General features: G+C 43.7%; 1 protein-coding gene across 6 annotated transcripts in view; it reads left to right on the top strand.

The window, feature by feature from the left end:
- The window catches only part of wscd2 (WSC domain containing 2), a 543,379-nt gene that overhangs the window by 228,931 nt on the left and 289,916 nt on the right, over positions 1-24,532 (top strand). For all 6 annotated transcript variants that reach the window (XM_048555729.2, XM_048555734.2, XM_048555732.2 and 3 more), the window contains one exon: positions 4,962-6,166. In XM_048555729.2, coding sequence (XP_048411686.2) covers positions 5,752-6,166 — 415 coding nt within the window. In that variant the 5' untranslated portion in view covers positions 4,962-5,751. The remainder of the gene's footprint in view (positions 1-4,961; positions 6,167-24,532) is intronic.

Below are 24,532 nucleotides of genomic sequence, written 5' to 3'. Positions count from 1 at the left end.
GTATGAATCGAAAAGCCAGTGGGGCCAGTGGCAACCTGCTAATATTTTAACAGTTCTATAGTTCAGTCAATTGAAAAGGAGTCAGCCCAACTGAGTGTTAAACTAGTGTGGCAGCAAGCTGTAAGTTAGAACTCAGAGCCACCGCACTGTCCTCACTTCCAAATGTCTCGTTCCCCCTCGTCCCTGTATCCCCCAATCCCAGAACACCCGCACCTCACTAACCAAGAATGCAGTTACTTGTGACGTTGGAACCTGGGAGGTTAATGTCATCCTAGCAACACCTCTAGACTTCACAGTGATTTGATGTGATCTATTATTGTCACTTGTACAGAGATACAGTGAAAAGTTTTGTTTTGCGTGTGAACCAGACAAATCATACCTTGGGTAATAGAACAGAATGCAGAATATAGTGTTGTAGCTACAGAGAAGGTGCAGAGAAAGATCAACTCTAATATATGAAGGGTCCGATCTGATAACAGCACAGAAGAAGCTATGCTTGAATCTATTGGTAACAGATTCAGTGACACTCAGTGCAAGAACCACCAGCCTGTGATTGGCCTGTAGCTTGCACTGAGTGGATTTCTGCCAATGGGAATCTAATTTCAGATGCGGCTATGTCATCTGAGGATGTTACACCCGGCCTCACTCTAAATGGTCAGCCTGCATATCTCAGCACCTTTTTTGTAAATGGGCAAGATAGAAGATGCCAGCCATTGGCATTTACAGAATTTAGGTATTCTTTCTCACTATCTCTGATAAATATTTTTGTATGTAACTGGTATGTGTTATCTTACTCTGAATAACTATTAAATAATTCTACCAGCAAGTATTTTGAGATTTTCAAAGCAAATAAATTTCTTTATCATCAGGCACTGACACCAGATTTTAAAAAGATGTGAAATCTCACTTCCTCATTTCATACACACTATCACACACTTGAATATGAGATACAGATGCAAGCAAAACAGCTCGATTATGAATTACGACTATCTGAGTTTCCAGTGACAGGCCTGTAGTTCCTTAAACAGGTTAATATATTAATTGAAATGGTGGCCTTATAAAGCAGAGCATTCTCAGTAAGCTGTAATTCTGTCTAAGGTTGAGTTTGCACATCGTTTTCAGGTGATCTTGAATGTGGAACAGGTTAGGAGATGTCTTTTGCTAATTTCAGGTTATTGCTATTTATTACTGCTGCTGCTGAGATGACCTGCAGCTGGTTTGATGTCTCTCTGATGGAACACTCCCGTGGAACAGTTTATTGCTGTTTTAAAAGCATTCAGCAGAAAATAGCTATCTCGGCATGTGCCCTATTTGAAGTCCAAAATCCTTTTCCAAATGAGGGTAGGTAGTTGGGATAAAACATATGCTGTGTTGTGAATTTCACACCTGGAATGTTTGAGACAGTGTCTTTTTGCCTGAAAGATTCATTCATTGAATATTATCCTCTTTATCCTTAAGGGGAGGTGATGGCCTAGTGGTATCATCACTGGATTGTTGATCCAGAGACTCAGATAATGTTCTGGGAACCTGGGTTCAAATCTCGCCATGGCAGATGGTGGAATTTGAATTCAATAAATATCTGGAATTAAGAGTTTAATCATGACCATGTGTCCATTGCCCATTGTTGGGGAAAAACCCATCTGGTTCACAAGTGCCCTTTAGGGAAGGAAATTGCCATCCTTACCTGGTCTGGCCTACATGTGACTCCAGACCCATATCAATGTGGTTGACTCTTAACTGCCCTCTGGATGATTAGATATGGGCAATAAATGCTGCCTGGCCAGTGATGCCCTTATCATGTGACAGAACAAAATAAAGAAATTTAAGTAGTTTCAGGAAAACAGCCATTGATACTAGTGATAAGGGGAACTGCAGATGCTGAAGAATCCAAGATAATAAAATGTGAGGCTGGATGAACACAGCAGGCCCAGAGCATCTCAGGAGCACAAAAGCTGACGTTTCGGGCCTAGACCCTTCATTAGGGTCTGATGAATCTGATGAAGGGTCTAGGCCCGAAACGTCAGCTTTTGTGCTCCTGAGATGCTGCTGGGCCTGCTGTGTTCATCCAGCCTCACAAGCCATTGACACTACATCAATTTGGAATATTCCTCTGTTCCCTTTTAAGAGTGCGTTCAATCCACAAAAGAAATCAAGTAATCCACAGACAATCATCATCTGTCAGCCTTTTATGGTCAATTTTAAAATATTTTTAAAAATCATTCAGAATGTATTGGGGCATAACAATATGAACGCATTGAGTAGATTGAGTTCAATGTGATGTTAAGAAGCACTCCTTTGCTCACTCTGAAACTCTGGTGATGTGAGGTCAACCGACTGCTTCAAAACTGAAATTGATAGATTTTTGGTTAGCAAAGATGCTTAGAGCAAAACAAAAACAGAAATTGTTGGAGAAACTCCGTAGATCTGGCAACATTTGTATCTGTCTCCTCTTCACCTAGCTTCTCCTTTATCTATCTTCTGTCCACCTCCCCCTCTCTCCCTTTTTAGAATCCCCTCCCCCCCCCCCATTCTCCCTGAAGAAGGGCCTAGGCCCGAAACCTCAGCTTTCCTGCTCCTCTGATGCTGCTTGGCCTGCTGTGTTCATCCAGCTCTACACCTTGTTGTCTCTGTGCTTTATTGAACAGAGGATGTATGTTGTGTTGCTGTGGTCAACTAAGTGGATTGACCTATATTGAAATATAGTCACATTTTTAAGAATGTCTGAACCTAGCAACATCACAAATCCACACTGGGGCTGTTTCTGTGTGCTTGTGAATGAATGCTCCCAATGTTGTCCTAATTTACAGAACATAAGTAGAGTCTTCAGTCGCTGGAGCAGGAGACCATGTACCACTAAGTAGCTAAAAAAGCACAGGCCCATTGTACAATTACTGTAAATTCACTGCTGTGGCTAGTTAATTGAGCTCAGCTTGGGGGTATCTCTCTTTATGATTCACTACCACACCTGAATGTTGCACCAAAAATTTATGGTCCATCAAACTGACTCAGAGCTCCTCAACCTGAAATATCAAATCTGTTTATATTCCCACATGTGGAATTCGCCAGACCTAATGAACATTTCCAGTATTTTCAATTAAATCATAGAATCCCTACAGTGTGCAAGCAGGCCATTCAACCCATCAAGTTCACAACTACCTTCCAAAGGGCATCCTAACTAGACTCGGCCCTATCCCTCTAACCCTGCATTTTCCATGACTAATCCAACTAGCCTGTGCATCCCTGGGCACTATGGGCAATTTAGCATTGCCAAACCAAATCTTTGGACTGTGAGACGAAACTGGAGCAAACCCCTGGAGACACAGGGAGAACATGCAAACTCAACACAGACAGTCGACGAATCAAACTTGGGTCCCTAGCTCTGTGAGGCAACAATGTTAACCACTGAGCCACCATGTTGACTAGAATGACACCATAGTGACTAGAAAAGTTGATGAGGGTCGAGCTGTGGATGTGGTGTATATGGACTTCAGTAAGGCATTTGATAAGGTTCCCCATGGTAGGCTCATTCAGAAGGTCAGGAGGAATGGGATACAGGGGAACTTAGCTGCTTGGATACAGAATTGGCTGGCCAACAGAAGACAGCGAGTGGTAGTAGAAGGAAAATATTCTGCCTGGAAGTCAGTGGTGAGTGGAGTTCCACAGGGCTCTGTCCTTGGGCCTCTACTGTTTGTAATTTTTATTAATGACTTGGACGAGGGAATTGAAGGATGGGTCAGCAAGTTTGCAGACGACACAAAGGTCGGAGGTGTCGTTGACAGTGTAGAGGGCTGTTGTAGGCTGCAGCGGGACATTGACAGGATGCAGAGATGGGCTGAGAGGTGGCAGATGGAGTTCAACCTGGATAAATGTGAGGTGATGCATTTTGGAAGGTCGAATTTGAAAGCTGAGTACAGGATTAAGGATAGGATTCTTGGCAGCGTGGAGGAACAGAGGGATCTTGGTGTGCAGATACATAGATCCCTTAAAATGGCCACCCAAGTGGACAGGGTTGTTAAGAAAGCATATGGTGTTTTGGCTTTCATTAACAGGGGGATTGAGTTTAAGAGTCGAGAGATCTTGTTGCAGCTCTATAAAACTTTGGTTAGACCGCACTTGGAATACTGCATCCAGTTCTGGGCGCCCTATTATAGGAAAGATGTGGATGCTTTGGAGAGGGTTCAGAGGAGGTTTACCAGGATGCTGCCTGGACTGGAGGGCTTATCTTATGAAGAGAGGTTGACTGAGCTCGGTCTCTTTTCATTGGAGAAAAGGAGGAGGAGAGGGGACCTAATTGAGGTATACAAGATAATGAGAGGCATAGATAGAGTTGATAGCCAGAGACTATTTCCCAGGGCAGAAATGGCTAGCACGAGGGGTCATAGTTTTAAGCTGGTTGGTGGAAAGTATAGAGGGGATGTCAGAGGCAGGTTCTTTACGCAGAGAGTTGTGAGAGCATGGAATGCGTTGCCAGCAGCAGTTGTGGAAGCAAGGTCATTGGGGTCATTTAAGAGACTGCTGGACATGTATATGGTCACAGAAATTTGAGGGTGCCTACATGAGGATCAATGGTCGGCACAACATTGTGGGCTGAAGGGCCTGTTCTGTGCTGTACTATTCTATGTTCTATGTTCTATGTTGCCCTGAGGGTTTTTAATGATCAGAATGATAAGTGATGAAGGAAAGAAGAAACACATTCTGGAATGTCACAGCTCCGAAGATGAGGGCTTTAAAACTGACTGGCAGTATTTTTACTGGTATGACTGACATTTTGCAAAGTTGTTAATGACTAGAAAACTGCTTCTCAGATCCATAAAGTTAATTTGATCCTCAGGTTACAGATTGACTATTGTCTGAAGTGCTGCCTCTCTCTCTCATTCAGCAAAGGTCACACACACACACACACACACACACACACACACACACCACAGTTTTGATTTTTGTGTGCCTTTCTGATTTTGCAGGAACTGACCCTGTGCAGATGGATGAAGTGAGAAGGAGCCTGCTGGGCGAAGAACAGAACGTGGTCCCTTCACATGAAGGGTACGGTGAGAGTGGGAGAACTTGAAATTCTCCACCACCCTGAACTGAAGGATGCTCGCAAGAAGCTGGCGTTCGGGATTGGAAAAGGAATTGGGATCTGTGTCAGCTCAACCACGATCAAACCATCTCCACAAACACTTACCAGATATGAATCGTCCATCACTCAGCTCCCCAGCGTCTTTCTGAAGAATTTAAATAGGGAGGAAGACATCAAAATACTCAGCAAAGACAGCCTGGTGTGGATACAAGATTACATCCTGCTCTGCTAGGCGGTGTCTCAGCTGACAGAAATTTGGATGAGTAAAATATCCTCTCACTCTGAGCAGAGGGTGTAGGGTGTGGGCAGACTGTGGGTGGAGTGGAAGAGTCCCTCTCATTTCATTGATAAAGAACATAAATAGCTCTGTCAAACACTGTAATGATGACAGCGACCCAATGAACAATCGCCTTGGGAATGCCAGAGTCTTTTGAATACGATCTTTATCGCAAGGAAACACAAAACTACTGAAGCATAAATTGGGAGGAAATAGTCGAATTGAATAATAGTGTCACCAATCTAACCGTGGTGTGGATTACAAAAACTTCCTCCCTTTGTGTTTTTGTTTTGGAAAAGCTTTGAGCTGCTGATTGAGAGAGTATTCTGTTTTGTTTTTAACCCACAGCCCTGAATTACAAAAGAAGCACTCGCAAAAAGAAGGTTATGAGTCGGGAATGGCCAGATTAGCGATAAAAATCCAGCGGTATTTCCGGCGAAAGCCAGTCCGATTTTTCACCTTCATAATCATTTACCTCATGGCCGGTAGCTTGATGTTTCTGCATTCGGGGTTTGTGGGGGACAGTGCCGTCATGGGCCAGGTGTCCTACCCTGGTGACGGGACGGTTAACGGACCCCTGGGTGGCTCAGTAGGCACCGGGGGTCTCCAGCAATTCGCCTTCCTGCCCTTCGCGAGGGGCTACAGGGAAGTGGTGGAAAAGGAACCCCAGCCGTTGCCACGGAGATATGGCCCACCCTGGCTGAAACCAATCTCGCAAGATTCCACCGACAAGTTGCGATCTGGTGAACACTTTCGGAGTTGGAGCAGGGCCCTGAAGGGGAAGATGTCAAGGGACCAGGAAGAAAACAGAGGTATGTTCTTTGATCTGTTGTTGGCGATTGCTGCTGGTTTCTCATCTCATTCATTGCCTGTCTTCTGCAGTGAAGAGCAGAAATTGAATCCTCTGACACTACATCAGATACATTTTCTGTGGGATCTTGGCGTTACAGATGCAGGGGTGGTGGGGGTTGGGGGTCTTGGTGCTGTTTATTTATCTCCATAGCAATTATTAGTTTGCAAAGAAAAGAAAATTACACATTCTTAATGATGCTATTTGCACTAATCCATTTCTGAAATCTGGCTAACCCATTGGGATACAAGTACCCAAGGGACAGTTTGAAAAATTACCAATGCAAATGTATCATTTACTAAAGCTGGATTGACCTTATAACTAATCCTAGGTGAATGAAGTCTCTTATTAGTATTCTGTCCTGCTTCAGTTTGACCTCAATATTTTACCCTCATCTTTTGAAGTACTTTTTGTGCTGGCAATGTGACAGAGGCAGATCTCCATGTCTGACAGGTGGGAACAATGCTGCAGTGAACTGTTTGTGAGATGTCTTGAGTAGACAGGCGAATGCAAATTTAAAACAGGCATCAGTTACCCGGGGCCACAAAATTTGGATGCTTATGGGTCCCTTGCAATTTCAATGCTACATATCATGTTTCAAGTGCAAATTGGTGCTTGCACTAGGCAAGTGCATTTCTGCGACATACTACACCAGGTACCATTGTCCCTATGAATTCAGACAGGCTTCATCACACTAAGGTGTTCCAGTCCCACAATGCACAGCTGGCGTGCATCCTTACAGACATCAATGCTTAGCATCATGGCAAAGGTCATGTGCTGTTATCCCTTGGCAGCTCTCTGTACCCATCAGCATCTCAGTCATTGCACATTGGACGCTGTCCATTGACCACCTAGCTCATAGCTCTGACACACAACTCGCTTACAAATAAGCAGCATTCATATGAAGAGCTGTAGGAGCATAGGTATGTCATTTTGCCCTTTAAATCTGCTCCTTCATTCAATAAGATCACAGCTGATCTGATAATCATCAACTCTTTCCACATAACCCTTACTGTTTAAAAACCTGTCTATCTCAGCCCTGAATTTAGTTAATGACACAGCCTTGTCAGTCCACTGTGCATAGTGAGCATGAGTCACAATCCTCCCTGTTTTAAGTGTGCAATCCATCATTCTGAGATTATGCCCGTTGGTCCTAAACTCTCCTACAAGTGCAACCAACCTTTATGCATTGACCTATTTCGCGCATTGGCTTCAAACTTCAGTATGGAAACCAATCTTTGAAAACCCGAAATTGTTCAATTTCTTTCCCTTGGGACTGTGAAATGAACAACAGCACTAGGAAAACCAGAACATATCACAATCAACAATTGTGATATTATTGTTGGTTGATGCAGAGGTACTGCTGACGTTTCAAAAGAAAAATCTAGTTTTAATTTTAAAAAATGCTTGTGCACAGTCTGTTAGAAGACTAATGAATATACCTACTCACTGGCGTTCCATAATAAACATGAATAGGATAAGATGATGTTCATTGTGAATGTTTACCAGCCATTAGAGGGATAATAACAGGAAAGGGAGGTCTAGCTCTCACCTGGGATACTCAATGTGGACACAAACCATTTGACCGACGTTTGGACCACGTTAGCATCCTCCTACCCGTCTTTATTTAACTCGAACAGCATAACTTTCTGTTCTTTTCTTCCTCATTAAATGCAATGATGCTGGTTGCTTCTGACACTCCCTGTGGTAATGGGTTGTGCATTTGTTTAGCGTGAATATTTTAAGTCCAATACGACTCTCTTTCAGAAGGAAATGAAATTTAAAGGAAGAGTCATACTGGACTTGAAATGATAACTCTGCTTCCGTTTCCACAGGGGAGCGATTTACAGGCCCAGGGGAGGCATTCAGGAGCACGTTGGTGGTGTTTTAGACATTACTATGTGCAGGGATGTGGGGAAAAGGCAGGAGAATAGCCCTAGATAACAGAGACCTTGCAAACACGATGAGCCAAATGGCCTCTTTCTGCAGTGTAATATCTCTGTGATTCTAAGATTTTAGTCATTATGTCAATGGAGCCCATAATCCGGAATTCTAGGCTAATGTTCTGGACATATGGTGCAGGAACGTGCCAGACCAACTGGTGAAATTCAAATACATTTTAAAAATCTGGAATTAAAGAAGGCCTAATGGTGTCCACAGGCTGAAAAACCCATCTGGTTCACTCATGTCCTTTAGGCAATGAAATTTGCCATCCTTACCTGGTTTGGCCGACATTTCACTCCAGACCCACAGCAATGTGATTGACTCTTAACTGCCCTTAGTGCAATTAGGGATGGGCAACAAATGCTAGCCTAGTCAATGATGCGCACAATCCATAAACGGACAAATAAAACGATGCTGCCAGAACTGCTGAGTTCCTCCAGTCTTTACTCTTTTTATTACAGATTTCCAGCATCTGCAATGTTTTGCTTTAATCCACTTTGGTTCAACTATTTTCTAAAATTTATTTTGTGGGATATGGGCATCATTGACAAATGCCCTTTCTATTGTTCAACAGTTGGCTACATGTCAAGTCTAGAATAATGGTTTCACATAGCTGTAGGCTTTAATGTTATTATTTATTTTATATATTATTTAGTTTTTGCTAAGGCTGTATTGTCCTGATCCTTGCTGTGCTAACAGTGGATTACCTATTGTTGATCCTTTCTGATGTCTGGATTGAAAAATTAATGATTTGTAATTTCACTGTTACAGTTTATGGTGTCATGTGAGCCAGTGGAGTTAGGTTACTTTCTTGTAATGACTCTATTAGTCTCTCTATATTTTGTTCAGTGTTTTTGAATGACACTGTATGAATTTATATGATAGAAAAGATGAATCATCTATTAATAATCTAATAGAAACAAAGCAAATCATCAGACCCTTTTCCCATCTTGACAGGTCATTTCCCATTAAACCATCTGTTCACCAAATCCCTCAATCCTTTCTATCAGCAGAATTGCATCAAATTGCCTTTTGAGTCTATTTGTACTATTTATGTAAGTGCCCTTCCATATCTTATATGGCTTACTGGTGTTTTAAAATAACCAGATTACAAATTTGGGGAATGAAGATGTGTTTCAACTAAATTACAATGTTAAGTGATAATGAATTGCAACAACAGTCCTGACAAGCCATCAGATCATTTATTTAAATGACAAAGTTCAAAATTCTCAGTTAAATCTATGTCTTCCTGCAATTTTACTGGCTGTTGGTATGATTGTTCTTCTGACAATGGTTTGGAATTCAGCCGTGATCCTCTCATGATCTGATTCATCCCTTCCCAGTCTGACATTAAGGTCACAGAACTTTTAACTTGACCTTTGTTAGCAGACCACATCTCGATGCCAGCAGCCCCCTTCCCCAAACAACCAAAAAAAGCCAGAAAGTCAACAGAATGTTGGCTGAAAGTCAAGACCATGTATCTCCAGACACCAGAGGGTGAAAGCCAAGATTGGAGGAGGGGAGGGGATGAGTAATACTTTCAGGAAAGAAAGGAGGAATAAAAAGTTTTGGGCATGGATTTGTTTTCAAAACACAATTTGCATTCATTTTTAAATTGCTGTCCATTTATTTCAACCCCATGCAAGTCAACACCCCTACCCCCACTGCATCACACAACCAGCCCAGTTCATCCCCTCTGCCCATTGCATCCCAAAACCAGCCCAGCCTGTCTCTGCCTCCCTAACCTGTTCTTCCTCTCACCCATCCCTTCCTCCCACCTCAAGCCGCACCTCCAATTCCTACCTACTAACCTCATCCCACCTCTTTGACCTGTCCGTCTTCCCTGGACTGACCTATCCCCTCCCTACCTCCCCACCTATACTCTCCTCTCCACCTATCTTCTTTTCTCTCCATCTTCGGTCTGCCTCCCCCTCTCTCCCTATTTATTCCAGTTCCCTCTCCCCATCCCCCTCTCTGATGAAGGGTCTAGGCCCGAAATGTCAGCTTTTGTGCTCCTAAGATGCTGCTTGGCCTGCTGTGTTCATCCAGCTCCACACTTTGTTATCCTACTTTTGTTGGCCACTCAATGAAGCCCCATTTGGTCTCTCTCTTCGCCTTTGCAATTTCACTTTGCTGTCTTGACATCAATGTACAGAGATGACCTGAGGAGTCAACGAGCAGTCTTTTATCCTGCCTCAGTGTTTTCCTTTTGAAACAACACAAACATTACAACATCTTTGGTGTTTAATGTTTCGAGTTAAAAACGATAGTAAAAAATTCAGAAAAGCAAACAAAAAAAGCAATTGTTTGCTTTCTTTCCCCACCCACATTCATGCATATGTATTGACATTTGTTTGCCAAAACAAAGTTAATAAGAGAGTTTGGTTGATAAAACTGTAAAAGAAGAGATTTCGGTCAAAAGGATGCAGGGTAACTATCACAAAGTGGGGGGTCGCTAGAATCATAAAATCACTACAGTGTGGAAAGAGGCCATTCAGCCTTGTGAATCTCCACTGACCCCCCCAAACAGAACCTCACTCAGATTCCCACCCTATCCCTGTAACCCCGCATTTCCTATGACTAACCCACCTAGCCTACACATCCCTGGACACTATGGACAATTTACTATAGCCAACCCTCCTAACCTGCACATTTTTGATCTGAAGAAGAGTCACTGGACCCGAAACGTTAACTCTGATTTTTCTTCACAGATGCTGCCAGACCTGCTGAGCTTTTGCAGCAGCCTCTGTTTCTGTTCCCAGTGCCGTAACTGAGTTTCTGGATTTATGGTCCAGCCATAGTACCGCTACACTAATGCCTCCCTGTGTTAGATTATGAGGCTATTGATATTTAATGGGGCATTGAGTAAAGTGGGAGGCTTGTGTTTCAGTTATTGCTTTTGCAGCAGGCAAGACATGATGCACTGATCAGAATAAATATCACATGGCCCACTAATGTCACTGGCCAGTTGTAGTGACAACCTGTAATGTTGACAATGATTATGTGGCTCAGAAATGTCAGCATCAGCACATAATACTGTGGCCTTTAGTGTTAGAAACACTACCATGACACTTCCAAATATTTCTGATGCTGAGCTACAGAAGGAGATGTTAGACAGGTGACCAAAAAGTTGATTTTAAAGATGGTTCTAAAGTGAGAAGGAAGAGTTAGGGTGATTTAGGGAAATAATTCCAGATCTTAAGACATAAACAGCTGAAGGTACAGCTACCAACTGGGGATGTATGTGATGCCCGAATTGGCGGAGAGCAGAGATCAAGGAGGGTTGTAAGGCTGTGGCAGGGGGCTCGGGGGAACAGGCTAAAGAGATGAAGTCATACAGCATCGCATCACGGAAAAAGGCCCTGCTCATCATGCTCGCATTCATCAAGAAGAACCTACCTATTTTAATCTCATTCTCCAGCACTTGGTCTGTAGCCTGTGCTGTTTCAGGTGATCATCTAGATGGTTCTTAAATGCTATGGGACTTCCCACCTGATCACCATTTTAGGCAGTGAGTTCCAGGCTCCCATTGTCCTCTGGGTGGAAAGATTTTCTTCAAATCCCCTCTAAACATTTAACTTCCATGTCCTCTGGTTATTGACCTCTCTCCGAAGGGGAAACTTCTCTCTCTCTCTATCCAGCCTATTTATGCTGCTCATAGTCTTGATAAGGCGCGATTCGAAAATACGATGATTTCAAATGAGAATACATGATAAATTTATCAAAAACATTGCTTATTTCCCCCACTTTTTTTGGTAGAGGTCCTAAGCAGAATGCTGAGGTAAAAAAGCTGCTTAAAATTATTGATTGAAATCCTTCACTTTGAAAAATGCTCAGAATTCAACAATGAAATGTCAGGTGTCAGGAGGTGTGAAAACGTTGAGTTTCAAAACCGCTTTTGCAACTCTTGAAAGGTACATTAAATTTCTCAGGGTTAAACATCTAAGAGGTGTTGCAGAGGTTAAATAAACCAGTGTGAGTGGGGATTAGAAAACTGGCAAAAATGTGAAAGAAGCACTTCATGCTCCATTTGTACATTTAAAATCTGTGGTTTCTACAACCACGTGTTGACTTGTCACTTCTGTTGCATCGGTTGTGATACATTCCTGCAGTGCATTTGATTAAATAGAGTTGCTCAGCCTCTAGCTCTATAAATCAAAATGGCAGGAAACAATGCTTTGAAAATGTTAGAATGTAAGTGTTTCTCTCCACATGTGACTATACACACAAACGTACCCGTTAGGAGCAGGAGTAGGCCACTTGGTCCCTCAAGGCTGCTGTGCCAGTCAGTGAGGTCATGACTAATCGGATTCCTCCACATTCCCATCTCCCTCCCACTTACCTTTCGCTCCTTATACTGACTAAGGATCTCTGCCTTAAAAATATTTGAATATTTCTGCTTTCACCACCTTTGCAGGAAGACAGTTCCAAAGACTCATGATCCTCTGTGAGAGGGAAATCCGTTTTTGAAACAGTGAAGCCTGGTTCATGATTCTCCCACAAGGCGAAACATCCATGCCACATTCAGACTGTCAGGACCCCTCAAGATCTTACATGTTTCAGTCAATTTCGTGGAGTCCAGGCAGACCCATTGTTTCAGCCTGCTTGTGCCGCACAGAACTCATTCCTTCTTATCTTGACTCAGTCTTCTACCCTGGTCCCATCCATGTCCACATACATCCATGATTCATCTGACGTCTTATTGCTAATTTCAAAACCTCCAGTTTACCGGCTCCAGCCACCTCCTCTTTACCATGGATGTGCAATCCCTTTACACATCAGTGCCCCACCAGGAGGGTCTTAGGGTTCTCCGCTTCTTCCTGGAGCAAAGCCCTGAACCATTCCCACTCACCACCACCCTCGTCCGCTTGGCCGAGCTTGTCCTCACCCTCAACAACTTCTCTTTCAACTCCTCTCATGTTCTTCAGGTAAGAGACGGGTTGCCATGGGTACCTGCATGGGCTCTAGTTATGTCTGTCTCTTCGTGGGGTACACGAAACATTCCCTCTTCCAGTCCTATTCCGGCCCCCACCCACAACTCTTTCTCCAACACATTGATGATATCATTGGTGCTGCTTCCGTCTCTCGCCAAGAATGGAAAAACTTCATCAATTTCGCCTCCAATTTCCACCCTGCCCTCACTTTCACCTGGTCTATCTCTGACTCCTCCCTTCCCTTCCTTGACATTTCTGTTTCCATTTCTGTGGATAGACTGGCCACTAATATCCATTACAAACCCACCGACTCCCACAGCTACCTGGACTATACATCCTCACATCTCACTTCCTGTGGCAACTCCATCCCATTCGCTCAGTTCCTCTGTCTCCGTCGCATATGTTCAGACGAGGACAACTTCAACAAGGGAGCCTCCGAAATGCCCACCTTCTTCCTCAACCGAGGATTCCCCAGCTCTTCCCGCACTTCCACCCTCACCCCTTCTCCTCCCTCCCGCAACAGCGATAGGGTCCCCCTTATCCTCATCTACCAGCCCACCAGCATCCACATCCAGAAGTTCATCAGATACCATTTCCACCACCTCCAGCAAGATGCCACCACCAGACACATACTCCCCTCCCCTCCCTTATCCGCCTTCCACAGGGACCGTTCCCTCCAGGACACCCTGGTCCACACCTCCTTTACCCCCAACAGCTCCCCACAGCCCTAAGGCACTTTGCCCTGTACCCAGTGAAGGTGCAACACCTGCCCATTTACCTCCTCCCTCCCCAGTATCCAAGGGCCCAAACATACCTTCCAGTTGAAGCAACACTTCACCTGCACTTCCCAGAATCTAGACTACTGCATTCACTGCTCACAATGTTGGTCTCCTTTACATTGGGAAAACAAAGCATAATTTGGTGACCGCTTTGCAGAACATCTACGTTCTACTTGCAAAAAAGACACTGAACTATCCATTGCCTGCCATTTCAATGCACCACCCTTCTCCCTGGCCAACATCTCTGTCTCCAGCTTGCTATAGTGTTCCAGTGAAGCCCCAGACAAGTTAGAGGAACAATGCCTCATTTTCTGCTTGGGGACCCTATAGCCCTCCGGGCTCAATATTGAGTTCAATAATTTTAGGGCCTAAACTCCCCCATGTCCCAGCCCCCAACCCCACACACCAGGCCTTGTCACTACATAGCCTGCCACTACACACCCCTGTTGTTAGTCACTAACAGTCCCCATTAACAACTATTCACCCTCCCAGCCTGATCGTTAGCAACTCCTTTGTCTGTCCAACTGTCTTTCTCTCTCTTTGGACTCTATCCTATCATTTACTCTCTACCCTACCCACCTCCCTATTTTCTGCATGTAAACTGATGTTTTCCCAGCCACCATCAGCTCTGAGGAAGGGTCACTAGACCTGCAACGTTAACTCTGTTTCTCCTTCACAGATGCTGCCAGGCTTGCTGAGTTTTTCCAGCACCTTTGTTTTTGGTGTTACGATGAGGTTGTGTTTAGGGAGATTTTGAAGCTTATGAAGTCCACATAGAGACCATTGGGCTGCAGGGTTCCCATGCGAAATATAAGGTGCTGTTCCTCCAGCCTTTGGGTGGCATCGTTGTGGCACTGGAGAAGGCCCAGGATGGACATGTCATCCAAACAGTGGGAGGGGAAGTTGAAGTGGTTTGCAACTGGGAGGTGTAGTCGTTTGTCACGAACAGAGCGTAGGTGTTCCACAAAGCGGTCTCAAAGCCTCCGCTTGGTTTCCCCGAGCATAGAGGAGGCCACATCAGGAGCAACGGATACAGTATTACACATTAGCAGATATGCAGGTGAACATCTGTTTATTGTGGAAAGCTTTCTTGGGGCCTGGGATCAGGCTGATAGGAGAGGTATGAGGGCAGGTCTAGCACTTCAGGCAGTTGCAGTGAAAACTGCCAGGGGTGTTGGGGCTGGTGGGGAGTATGGAGCGGACGAGGGAGTCAATCTAGTTGTTAGTTCAGGTAAGCTGCTCAGAGCTACTTCCAACATGTTTACATGATTTCTCAAATAGGGAGGCAAATACTTCAGATGCGGTCACATTTCCCTGTTTAACTGAAGCACAATTTGACCACTTCTTTTATTAAACTCTTCTTGCAGTGATATTCAAGCAGTCTTCTCTTGCTGTGCCTGCATACTAACCTTTCTGTGATTCATGTAGTAGGATACTCAGGTCCTCCACATCCCAGAGCTCTCTAATCTCTCATTATTTAGATGATTTTCATAGAATCCTAGAATCCCTGCAGTGTGGAAGCTGGCCATTCAACCTATTGAGTCCACACCGACCATACGAAGGGCATCCCACCTGGACCCACCCTATCCCTGTAACCCTGCACTGCCCATGGCTAATCCACCCAGCCATATCCATCCCTTGTCACTCTGTGTAATTTAGCATGGCCAATCCACCTAATCTGCACATTTTTGGACTGTGGGAGGAATCTGGAGCACCCAGAGGAAACCTCCACAGACATGGGGAGAATGTGCAACCTCTGCACAAGATGTTGCCCAAGATTGGAATTGGATGAGGCTCCCTGGTGCTGTGAGGCAGCAGGGCTAACCACTGAGCCATTTTCCCTGAAAATGGGCGCAGCCAGGCCAGATGTCTGTTACATGCATTTTATTTTATTCCATCGGCCAAAATTGACAATTTGACTTTTTGCCAGCTCTTTGCCCACTCACTTAATTTATCTATATCCTATTATAGTCGCCTTATGTCCTCTTTACAATTTATTTTCATACCTGCCTTCATAACATCAGCAAATTTAGCAACTGTACCTTTGGTCCTTCATGTAAGTCATTTGTATAAAATGTAGAAGTTAATTCACGTGGCACACTAATCATTCCACCTTGCTGACCCAGAAAGTTATGAATTTGTGCCTACCTTCTATTTCCCGTCCAGCTGATCCCCTCTCCATGCCAGTGTGTTATCTCTTATACCATGAACTTTGTAAAACCCATTTCATGCCCTGAAGGGAAGAAAATCTGCCATCTTTTCATGATCTGGTGTACATATGACTCCAGGCAGACAGCAATATGATTCATTCTTAATAAATGCTGCCCTCGCTCAAGTCAAGTTTCCATAGACTTACCAGGTCATCATAGGGGAAGGGTCACTGGGCTTGAAACATTAACTCTGTTTTCTCCTCCACAGATGCTGCCAGGCCTGCTGAGCTTTTCCAGCAACTTTGTTTTTGTTCCTGACTCACAGCATCCGCAGTTCTTATGGTTTTCATCATAGAGAGATGACTGGTCTTGGTTTTTCCTGCGGATCATGATCCCTGAGGCAAGGGAAGTGGTTGAGGAGGAGAATGCTTCATTGCACATCAGCTGGTGATAGGAATTGAACCCACACTGTTGGCATTACACTAATTCTCAACTGAGCCACCAAGCGTACTGAGCTAAACTGACCCTCTTGCCAAGCTACAACCCATGGACAAGCAATAAAAATGAACTTCAATCCACTATTGATCATTGTGTAGCAGTGTGCATTCAGGGTCTGCAATGCGAGCATGAGGTGTGTATGGGTGCAGTAGACTACCTGAAAGTATTGATTCATTGCAGAGATGGCTGTGCACTCTCAGGGAGAGACTGAGGAGATAAGCAAGTGACTACATGCTGATAGTTTCTAGATGGGCTTTCTCATTACAAAGGTCTTTCTCAGAGCATGCCAGGAATATTGTCAGCTTGCGTAAACTTCCACCTTGACTTTAATTAATGCGGTAAACTTTCGCACCTACACAACCCAACACTGATGCAACACACCAAGAGCTGATGTGCTGCGGAAGGAGTTCCAGCAAACTTGTAGAAAGAGGTAGCACTAGTTTACAGGCATGAGAGATGAAGCCAGAGAGCTTCAGATCCACAAATGATTGGCAAAGCAAACGCTCAGTTAAAGAAGAGGAATTATAATCTCTTAAAAATGATCTGAGTTCAGTTCCCACTAACTTTCAGCTGTTAACTGAAAGGTTGGTGGTTCGGACCCACCCAGGGATGAAGGGCTTCTTCGCTTGGGACAGCACAGTGGCTCAGTGGTTAGCACTGCTGCCTCACAACAACAGGTTCGATTCCAGCCTCCGGCAACTGTCTGTGTGGAGTTTGCACCTTCTCCCCGTGTCTGCATGGGTTTCCTCTGGGTGCTCCGGTTTCCTCCCACAGCCCAAAGATGTGCAGGCTTGGTGGCTTGGCCATGCTAAATTGCCTGTAGTGTTAAGGGATGTGTAGGTTAGGTTAGTTATAGGGGGATGGGTCTGGGTAGGATACTCTGAGGCTCATTGTGGACTAGTTGAGCCAAAGGGCCTGTTTCCACACTGTAGGGATTCTATGACTCTATGATCCTATAACCACCTGCTCACAGCACTTTTACCCCAGTTTAGTATTTTTAATGTTGCTGGCTTTTGCTGGAGTACATTTCACCCTTGCTTTCTTGTACTTTAATAACCAAAGTATGTCCATCCTTCTCTTGAGAGTGTGGATGGAGACATAGAGTCATTGAAATGCACAACATGGAAACAGACCCTTCAAACCAACACATCCATGCCAACCAGGTATCCTAAATTAGTCTAGTCCCATTTGTTAGTATTTAGCCCAAAGCTCTCTAAACCCTTCCTGTTCATAGACCCATCCAGGTACTTTTTAAATGTTGTAATTGTACCAGCCTCCACCACCTTCTCTGACAGCTCATTCCATGCACACACCACTCTCTGTGTGAAAATGTTGCCTGTTAGGTTCCTTTTAACCTTAAACCTATGCCCTGTAGTTTTGGACTCTCCCGCACTAGGGAAAAGGCTTGCCTACTTACCCTACCCAAGCCTCTCATGATTTTATAAACCTCTACATGGTCACCCCTCACTGTCTAAAACTCCAGGGAAAATAGCCCCAGTCTATTCAGCCTCTCCCTATGGCTCAACCCTGGCAACATCCTTGTGAATCATTTCTGAACCCTTTTAACTTTCACAACATCCTTCCTGTAGTAGGCAGACCATAACTGAATACAGTATTCCAAAAGTGGCCTGACCAATGTCCAGTACAGCCGCAACATAACATTCCACCTTCTATACTTAATGCACAGACCAATAAAGGCAAGCATACTAAAAGCCTTCTTCACTATCCTGTCTATCTTCAACTCCACTTTGAAGGGACTATAAACATGCACACCAAGGTCTCTTTGTTCAGCAATGTTCCCAAGACCTTACCATTAAGTGTACAAGTCCTGCCCTGGTTTGCCTTTCCAAAATGCAGCACGCCACATTTATCTAGATTAAACTCCATCTGCCCATTGGCCATTCTGATCAAAGTCTCACTGTACTCTGTGGTAACTTACTTCACTGTCCACTATACCACCAATTTTAGCACAAACAAGCAAAGTTAAATTCACATCCAAATTGTTTGCATGAACGATGAAAATCATGAGTGTTTCTTGGTTATTCAGTGATTTAGAGCAATGCTGCTGATTTACTGCCCAGAAGCAACACCATGTAAAGAATTGACACCAAGGAATCCATAAAGGATAAACACAGGCACGCAGAACAACGAGGTCACAGGTCAAGCCTCTGAGCTGTGCTAGTTGTACCAGTTAACATCTGAATGGGAACCACACATAATCTGTATTAGAAAGGTGGGAGTTGAAGCCTTGCTGCAGAGACCTGAACTAACAATTGTGGCTAATACTTCAATGCAATATCAAGGGAGTACTGCAGTGTTGGGCTTCTCGAGACTTCTGCTTTCTTAGACGAGCGTAAAAGATCACAAAATACTGTTTTGAAGTAGAACTTGAGGAAGTAGTTTCTCACAGTGTCCTGGTCACTATTAACCCTCAGTCAACATCAGCAGGTGATCCAACTATTCATTCCATGTGCGGGGGCTTACTGTGTGTAAATTGGCTGCTCCATTTCTGGAACTGCAATGTTACTGTGCTTCATAAATACTACATTAGTTGTAAAGCACTTTGTGATGTGTTGTTATCATGAAAGGTGCAAAAGAAATGAAAATCTTTCCTCCCTTTTAAATTATCTAGTCTAAGACAGGACAGTGACAGTAACTGGATTTAGCTCCCCCCGACTTTGCGGAAGGTCAGAGCTGCGTGCCATGCTCTGATTATTGTCCAGCAAGCCTTTGTTGCATGCAGGAGGCAAATTCTTCCTTCCCATTTCTCCACCATAGGATCTTTCATTCCTCCTCCAAATTCTGCAAGTGCCCCTCATTCAAATTGTTTTTGTACCACTGGACTCACAGGCAAATTGTTAAATGTGTCTAATTATGGAAAGAAACAGAGAAGTTACAGCATAGAAGAGGCCATTTTCACATGTTAGGTTAACAGCGCCCTTCTGGAAGAGCTACCCAGTTCATTTCATTGCCTTGTTACCCATTCCTGTAGCTCTTCTCATTTTGATGTGGTCACATTCACTCAAAGCACATGAAAATAACATTACTATTCTTTACAGTTGCTGTGATAATCTCCTTCCAGAACAAGTTATTTTTGAAATAGCTGTGACTGTCTGTAGCCTCTGGCATTGGATGGAATTGAAGGTGTTTATGAAGTTTACTGTCGCTTCTGTTTGTTTACAAAGCTATCGGGCTGGAGGTAAAATGTCAGAAAGTTGCTCCAAAGTATTCCCAGGATTTTGCTGATTCCATTCAGCGTGCTTTATTGAGAAATCACCTGTGTAAATTAGTCCAAATGTAAAAGTATAGACAGAATTGTGTAGTCATAGAATCACAGATTTTTAAAGTATAGAGGGAGGCCATTCAACTTATTGTATCAGTACCAGCTCCCAAGAGATCCCACTCTCCTGCCCTATCTCCATCGCCTTCCAAATTATTCATGTTCAAATATATATTCAATTCTCTTTTGAAACCTCCAATGGAATTGACTTGCACCACTCTCCCAGGCAGCACATTCCAAATCCTAACAATTGAGTAAAGAAGTTTTTCCTTGTCTCACTTCTAGCTGTCTTGCTAAGAGCCTTGAAACTATGACCCCTAGTTACCGACAGTAGTAACTGATGGAAACAGAATATCCTTCTTTACCTTATCCAAGTCAATCATAATTTTGAACACCTTTAATCTTCCATGGAATAATATCCTTACAGCATAGAAACAGGCCATTCAACCCAACAAGTCCACACTGACTGTCTGAAGAGCATCCCACCCAGACTCACCTCCATACCCTACCCTATCCTATCCCTACATTTCAGCTGGCTAACCCACTTAACTTACACATTGTCTAGACACTATAGGCAATTTAGCATGGCCAATCCACTTTACCCACATATCTTTGGACTGTGGAAGTAAACCAGAGCTCCCAGAGTAAACCTGCACAGATGCTTGGACAATGTGCAAACTTCATACAAATGGTCACCCAAGATTGGGATTGAACCTGGGTCCCTAGTGCTGTGATGCAGTAGCGCTAGCCACTGAGCCACCGTACCACCTTCATCTCTGCCCCCAGGAGAATAAGCCCAGTTTCTCTAATCTTTCCTTGTATTTATAGAACATTAAAGCAATGAAGCAAATTCTGAAATTACTGTCACATGAGCTTGGTGTAATCTGTGCAATTATACCAGTAGATAGTGATGTAATGGTTCAGGATGATGAAAGCACCATTTTTGTGGTTATAAAACCCACATGTTCTCTGAATACTAACATCTGGTCGTAAGCAGCTACAGGTCTGGCTTCAAACTTTCTGTAACAGCCACTTGACCTAATATAATGTGCTAGCTTTGATCACACAGATTACAGCACCATCTAGCAAAAGTGTTAACACAAAGTTCTGCTTTGGCAAGCTTTTTTGACTCTTAAATATGTTCAAAACGTTATCAATATCATTAGTAGTGTTGGCAACTTCATCTAGATCTTTTGACTTGTCATGCACCTCCTATTAGTGCGTTTTAGATAGGTTCAAATGGCCTTTCACAGTTTGCAATGCGTTTTCCAAGGTCAGATGGAGCACTCCTGCAGAAAATGGAATCATGGGACCAGGAAATTGTGTGGATATCCAGTGATCAGTTGAGGCCTTTTAAATGTATTAGTAGTATAAGGTAGGGGTGGAGGTTAGATGGACCTTAGGTTTAGGGTAAAGGTTCAGCACAACATCGTGGGCCAAAGGGCCAGTACTGTGCTGTACTGTTCTATGTTCTATGTATGAAAAGGTTCAGCAGACTGAACAGGAAACAGTGCAAAACCAAGGGGCATCAGTACGAGCTAATTACTTACCAGAATCCAGTTGGGCGTTCAGGAGGAACTTTATTGTCCCAGAGGAGGTTTACAGTGAGGAACTTGCTTCCAAAAGAGCTAATTGAAGCGACTGGCATAAATATCTTTAAGGGGAAACTTATTAAGTGTTGGCATGGAGGAGCTAAGCCTGTTAGTGAAATACAACACAAAAATACTTTTCCTTGTGGAGAGTGTTTGTTGATAATTCAATCACTCAGTTCTTATCACACCTGGTGTTGCCTGTTACCCCATTATTTTCACAGCCGCTTAATTCATCAGCTCAGTCAGCATCATCAGCTCTTGCTGCATTGACCATTGAAGAGAAACAAAGAAGTGAGGGGCTCTTGTGGTGCAGTCATAGTACTCCTACCTATAATTCAGGAGATGTGAGTTCAAGTCCCACCTGTTCCAGGGGTGTGCAATAGCATTGCTGAGCGGGTTGGTTAGGAAACTATCTAAAAGAAAGGAACAGATGGCTGGATAATGTTGAAGGGGAGGAAGCCTATAAACACTCATTGCATAGGCCTAGGTTTTGAAGTCACATGCCATCCTGACTGAGGGGGATACCACCAGTCCTTCTCTGCCCCTGTGTTGGGTAAAAAGACTGGATCTCCCCAGCAGCACACTGGGTGAATTTATACGTCACCGATCACAGTGGCTCAAGAAGACAGTGTGTCTGCTCAAGGGCAGTAGAGATAGCAAATAAATACTAGCCTTGCCAGTAATATCCCTAACTTAACAATGGAGAATTTTAAAATAATTCCAGCAGTTCATGAGTTTGGTCCCAGAGAGACAGCTGGTTTGGAGATCTGGGTAATGGTGGGTCCTCACTAGTTCTGAATTGTAACAACTCGCCCTTATGCCTGCCAGATAGAAGATGATATAGATGGCTGGTCTTTAAACTGGAAAACGTTTGGTTAATTCACATGGCAATGCATGTAATAAAACTGGATTTACAATTATTTGTTGGAATTAATGGATTTGATACTGAGTTTTAATGCATAAGGATTATGAATATCTGCAAAGTAATTATTCTTGCCTAATGTCTGGATCAAGTAACACTTTGTCCATCATCGCATATTAAACTGCTGTGAGTTTAACAAATGCCCCTATTGGAATGAGTTATTGAGAAGGAAGGCCATGCACTTGTACCTAGAATCATGGACTGGATCCCAAAGAGGCTGGCATCATCTCAATTCTCTTGTTTAGCAACAGGACTGATTTGGCAGCTGCAGGCATCATGTTGTGCCTTCAGCTGCTCTGTATTCAACTCAGGGCTCAAATGCACCATCTTCTACTCCGACCCGCTGTTGGTCACTGAAGCGTAGGGGGCTCAAGCGGAGGAATTGTGATTTTAAAGAAAAAGCAGAAATTGCAGGAGAAGCTCAGCAGGTCGACAGCATCAGTGAAGAGAAATCAGAGTTAACGTTTCGGGTCCGGTGACCATTCCTTTAAGCTGACCCACCCTCTCAAGAATTGCACTGGATCTGCTGCAACAGTAATTTCACTTCCTCCTCATTTATTCATGAGCTGTGGGCATCAGTGGGCGGGTCACTGCTTATTACCTGCCCTTCACAAGGTGGTGCTGAGCTGCCTCCTTGAACCACTACAGTCCACATGCTGTAGATAGACCCACAGAAAAGGAATTTTAAGATTTTCACCCAGCGACAGTCAAGTAACGGTGATGTAGTTTCAAGTCAGGATTGCGAATGCCTTGAAGGGGGACTTGCAGTTAATGATGCTCCCGTGCACCTGCTGCCCTTGTCCTTCTGGATGGTGGGGGTTGTGGATTTTGAATATGTTGTTGAAGGTGCCTTAGAGGGGTGCAATGATTATATTCTGTAATTGGTATACTGCTATCCGAGTGCGCTATTGGTGGTTGGAGTGAATGGTGAAGGCATTTATGAAGTTCCTGGACTCGGAATGTTGACTCTGCTTTTTTCCTCTCTTTGTGTTTTTGTTTCAGATTTTCAGCATCTGCAGTTCTGTGTTGTAGTTAAAATGCTGTTATGGGTGCCTGCGAGGGGATTCTGAATGATATTAAGCTTCCTAAGGGCCGCACCTAGCCAGGAATGTTGAGAGTATTCCATCACATTTCTGACTTTTGCCAAATGATGGACTGACGCTGGTGTTCTGGATATGGGTTTACCACAGCAGACTGATCTGCTCTTGTACCTATTTAGATGGCACGACCAATATAGTTTCTGGTCAATGATATTTCAAAACAGATTGATGGTGGAGTATTTAAGACTGGATAATGCTATTGAATATCAATGGGAGATGGTTAGATTCTCTATTGTCAGACAGAGATAGTATGTAGCACTTATTTACTCTCTCCAATGATGAGAAAGATTTTCTTAGAGTTTTAATATCAATGTTACATTGCCCCTAAAAATGTCTACTATATTTTTTTCTGGTAAAATCACAATGCTTGAACATACTCCATAATGTTTATGTGCCCCTCTCCTCTAATGCTGGTGCAACATGCACCCATCTCTGATCACACTGCAAATAAGAAGGGTCAGAAGGATGATCCCTGAAATGGAGGGATTGTCTTATTAGCAAAAACTAAACAGATTGGGACTCTACTCACTGGAATTTAGAAGAATGAGAGGTGATCTCATTGAAGCATTTCAGATTCTTAAGGGACTTGACAGGGTAAATACTGAGAGGATGTTTCCTCTCATGTAAGAGCTTAAGACCAGAGGCTGTAGTCTCAGAATTAAGGGGCATCAATTTAAGAATAAGATGCAGAGGAATTTCTTCTGCCGGAGGGCTGTGAATCTTTGGAATTTCTTGCCACAGCTGATCTCTGAAGTCAGAGTCCTTGAGTAGCTTTAGGGCTGACATTGATAGATTCTTGATCAGTGAGGAAAGTAGACATGAGAATTGTCAACCATGAACGTATTGAGCAGGCCCGAAGAGCCAAATGGATGACTCCTGGGACTTTTTTTTAATATAGTCTTAAGAGAAAGGCAAACGGAAATATAGGCCTGATGCTTGAGTTCGGCCAGGCCAGAGCTGACTTGTTCTTTTGTTTCAGAGATAGTCGGAACTGCAGATGCTGGAGAATCTAAGATAACAAGGTGTAGAGCTGGATGAACACAGCAGGTCAAGCAGCATCATTTCTGAAGAAGGGTCCAGGCCTGAAACGTCAGCCTTCCTGCTGCTTGATGCTGCTTGGCCTGCCGTG

Source organism: Stegostoma tigrinum, chromosome 26 (genome assembly GCF_030684315.1).
Source record: "Stegostoma tigrinum isolate sSteTig4 chromosome 26, sSteTig4.hap1, whole genome shotgun sequence".
Taxonomy (NCBI): domain Eukaryota; kingdom Metazoa; phylum Chordata; class Chondrichthyes; order Orectolobiformes; family Stegostomatidae; genus Stegostoma; species Stegostoma tigrinum.
The sequence above is the reverse complement of the archived record's forward strand: the minus strand, read 5'-3'. Positions and strand labels throughout refer to the sequence as shown.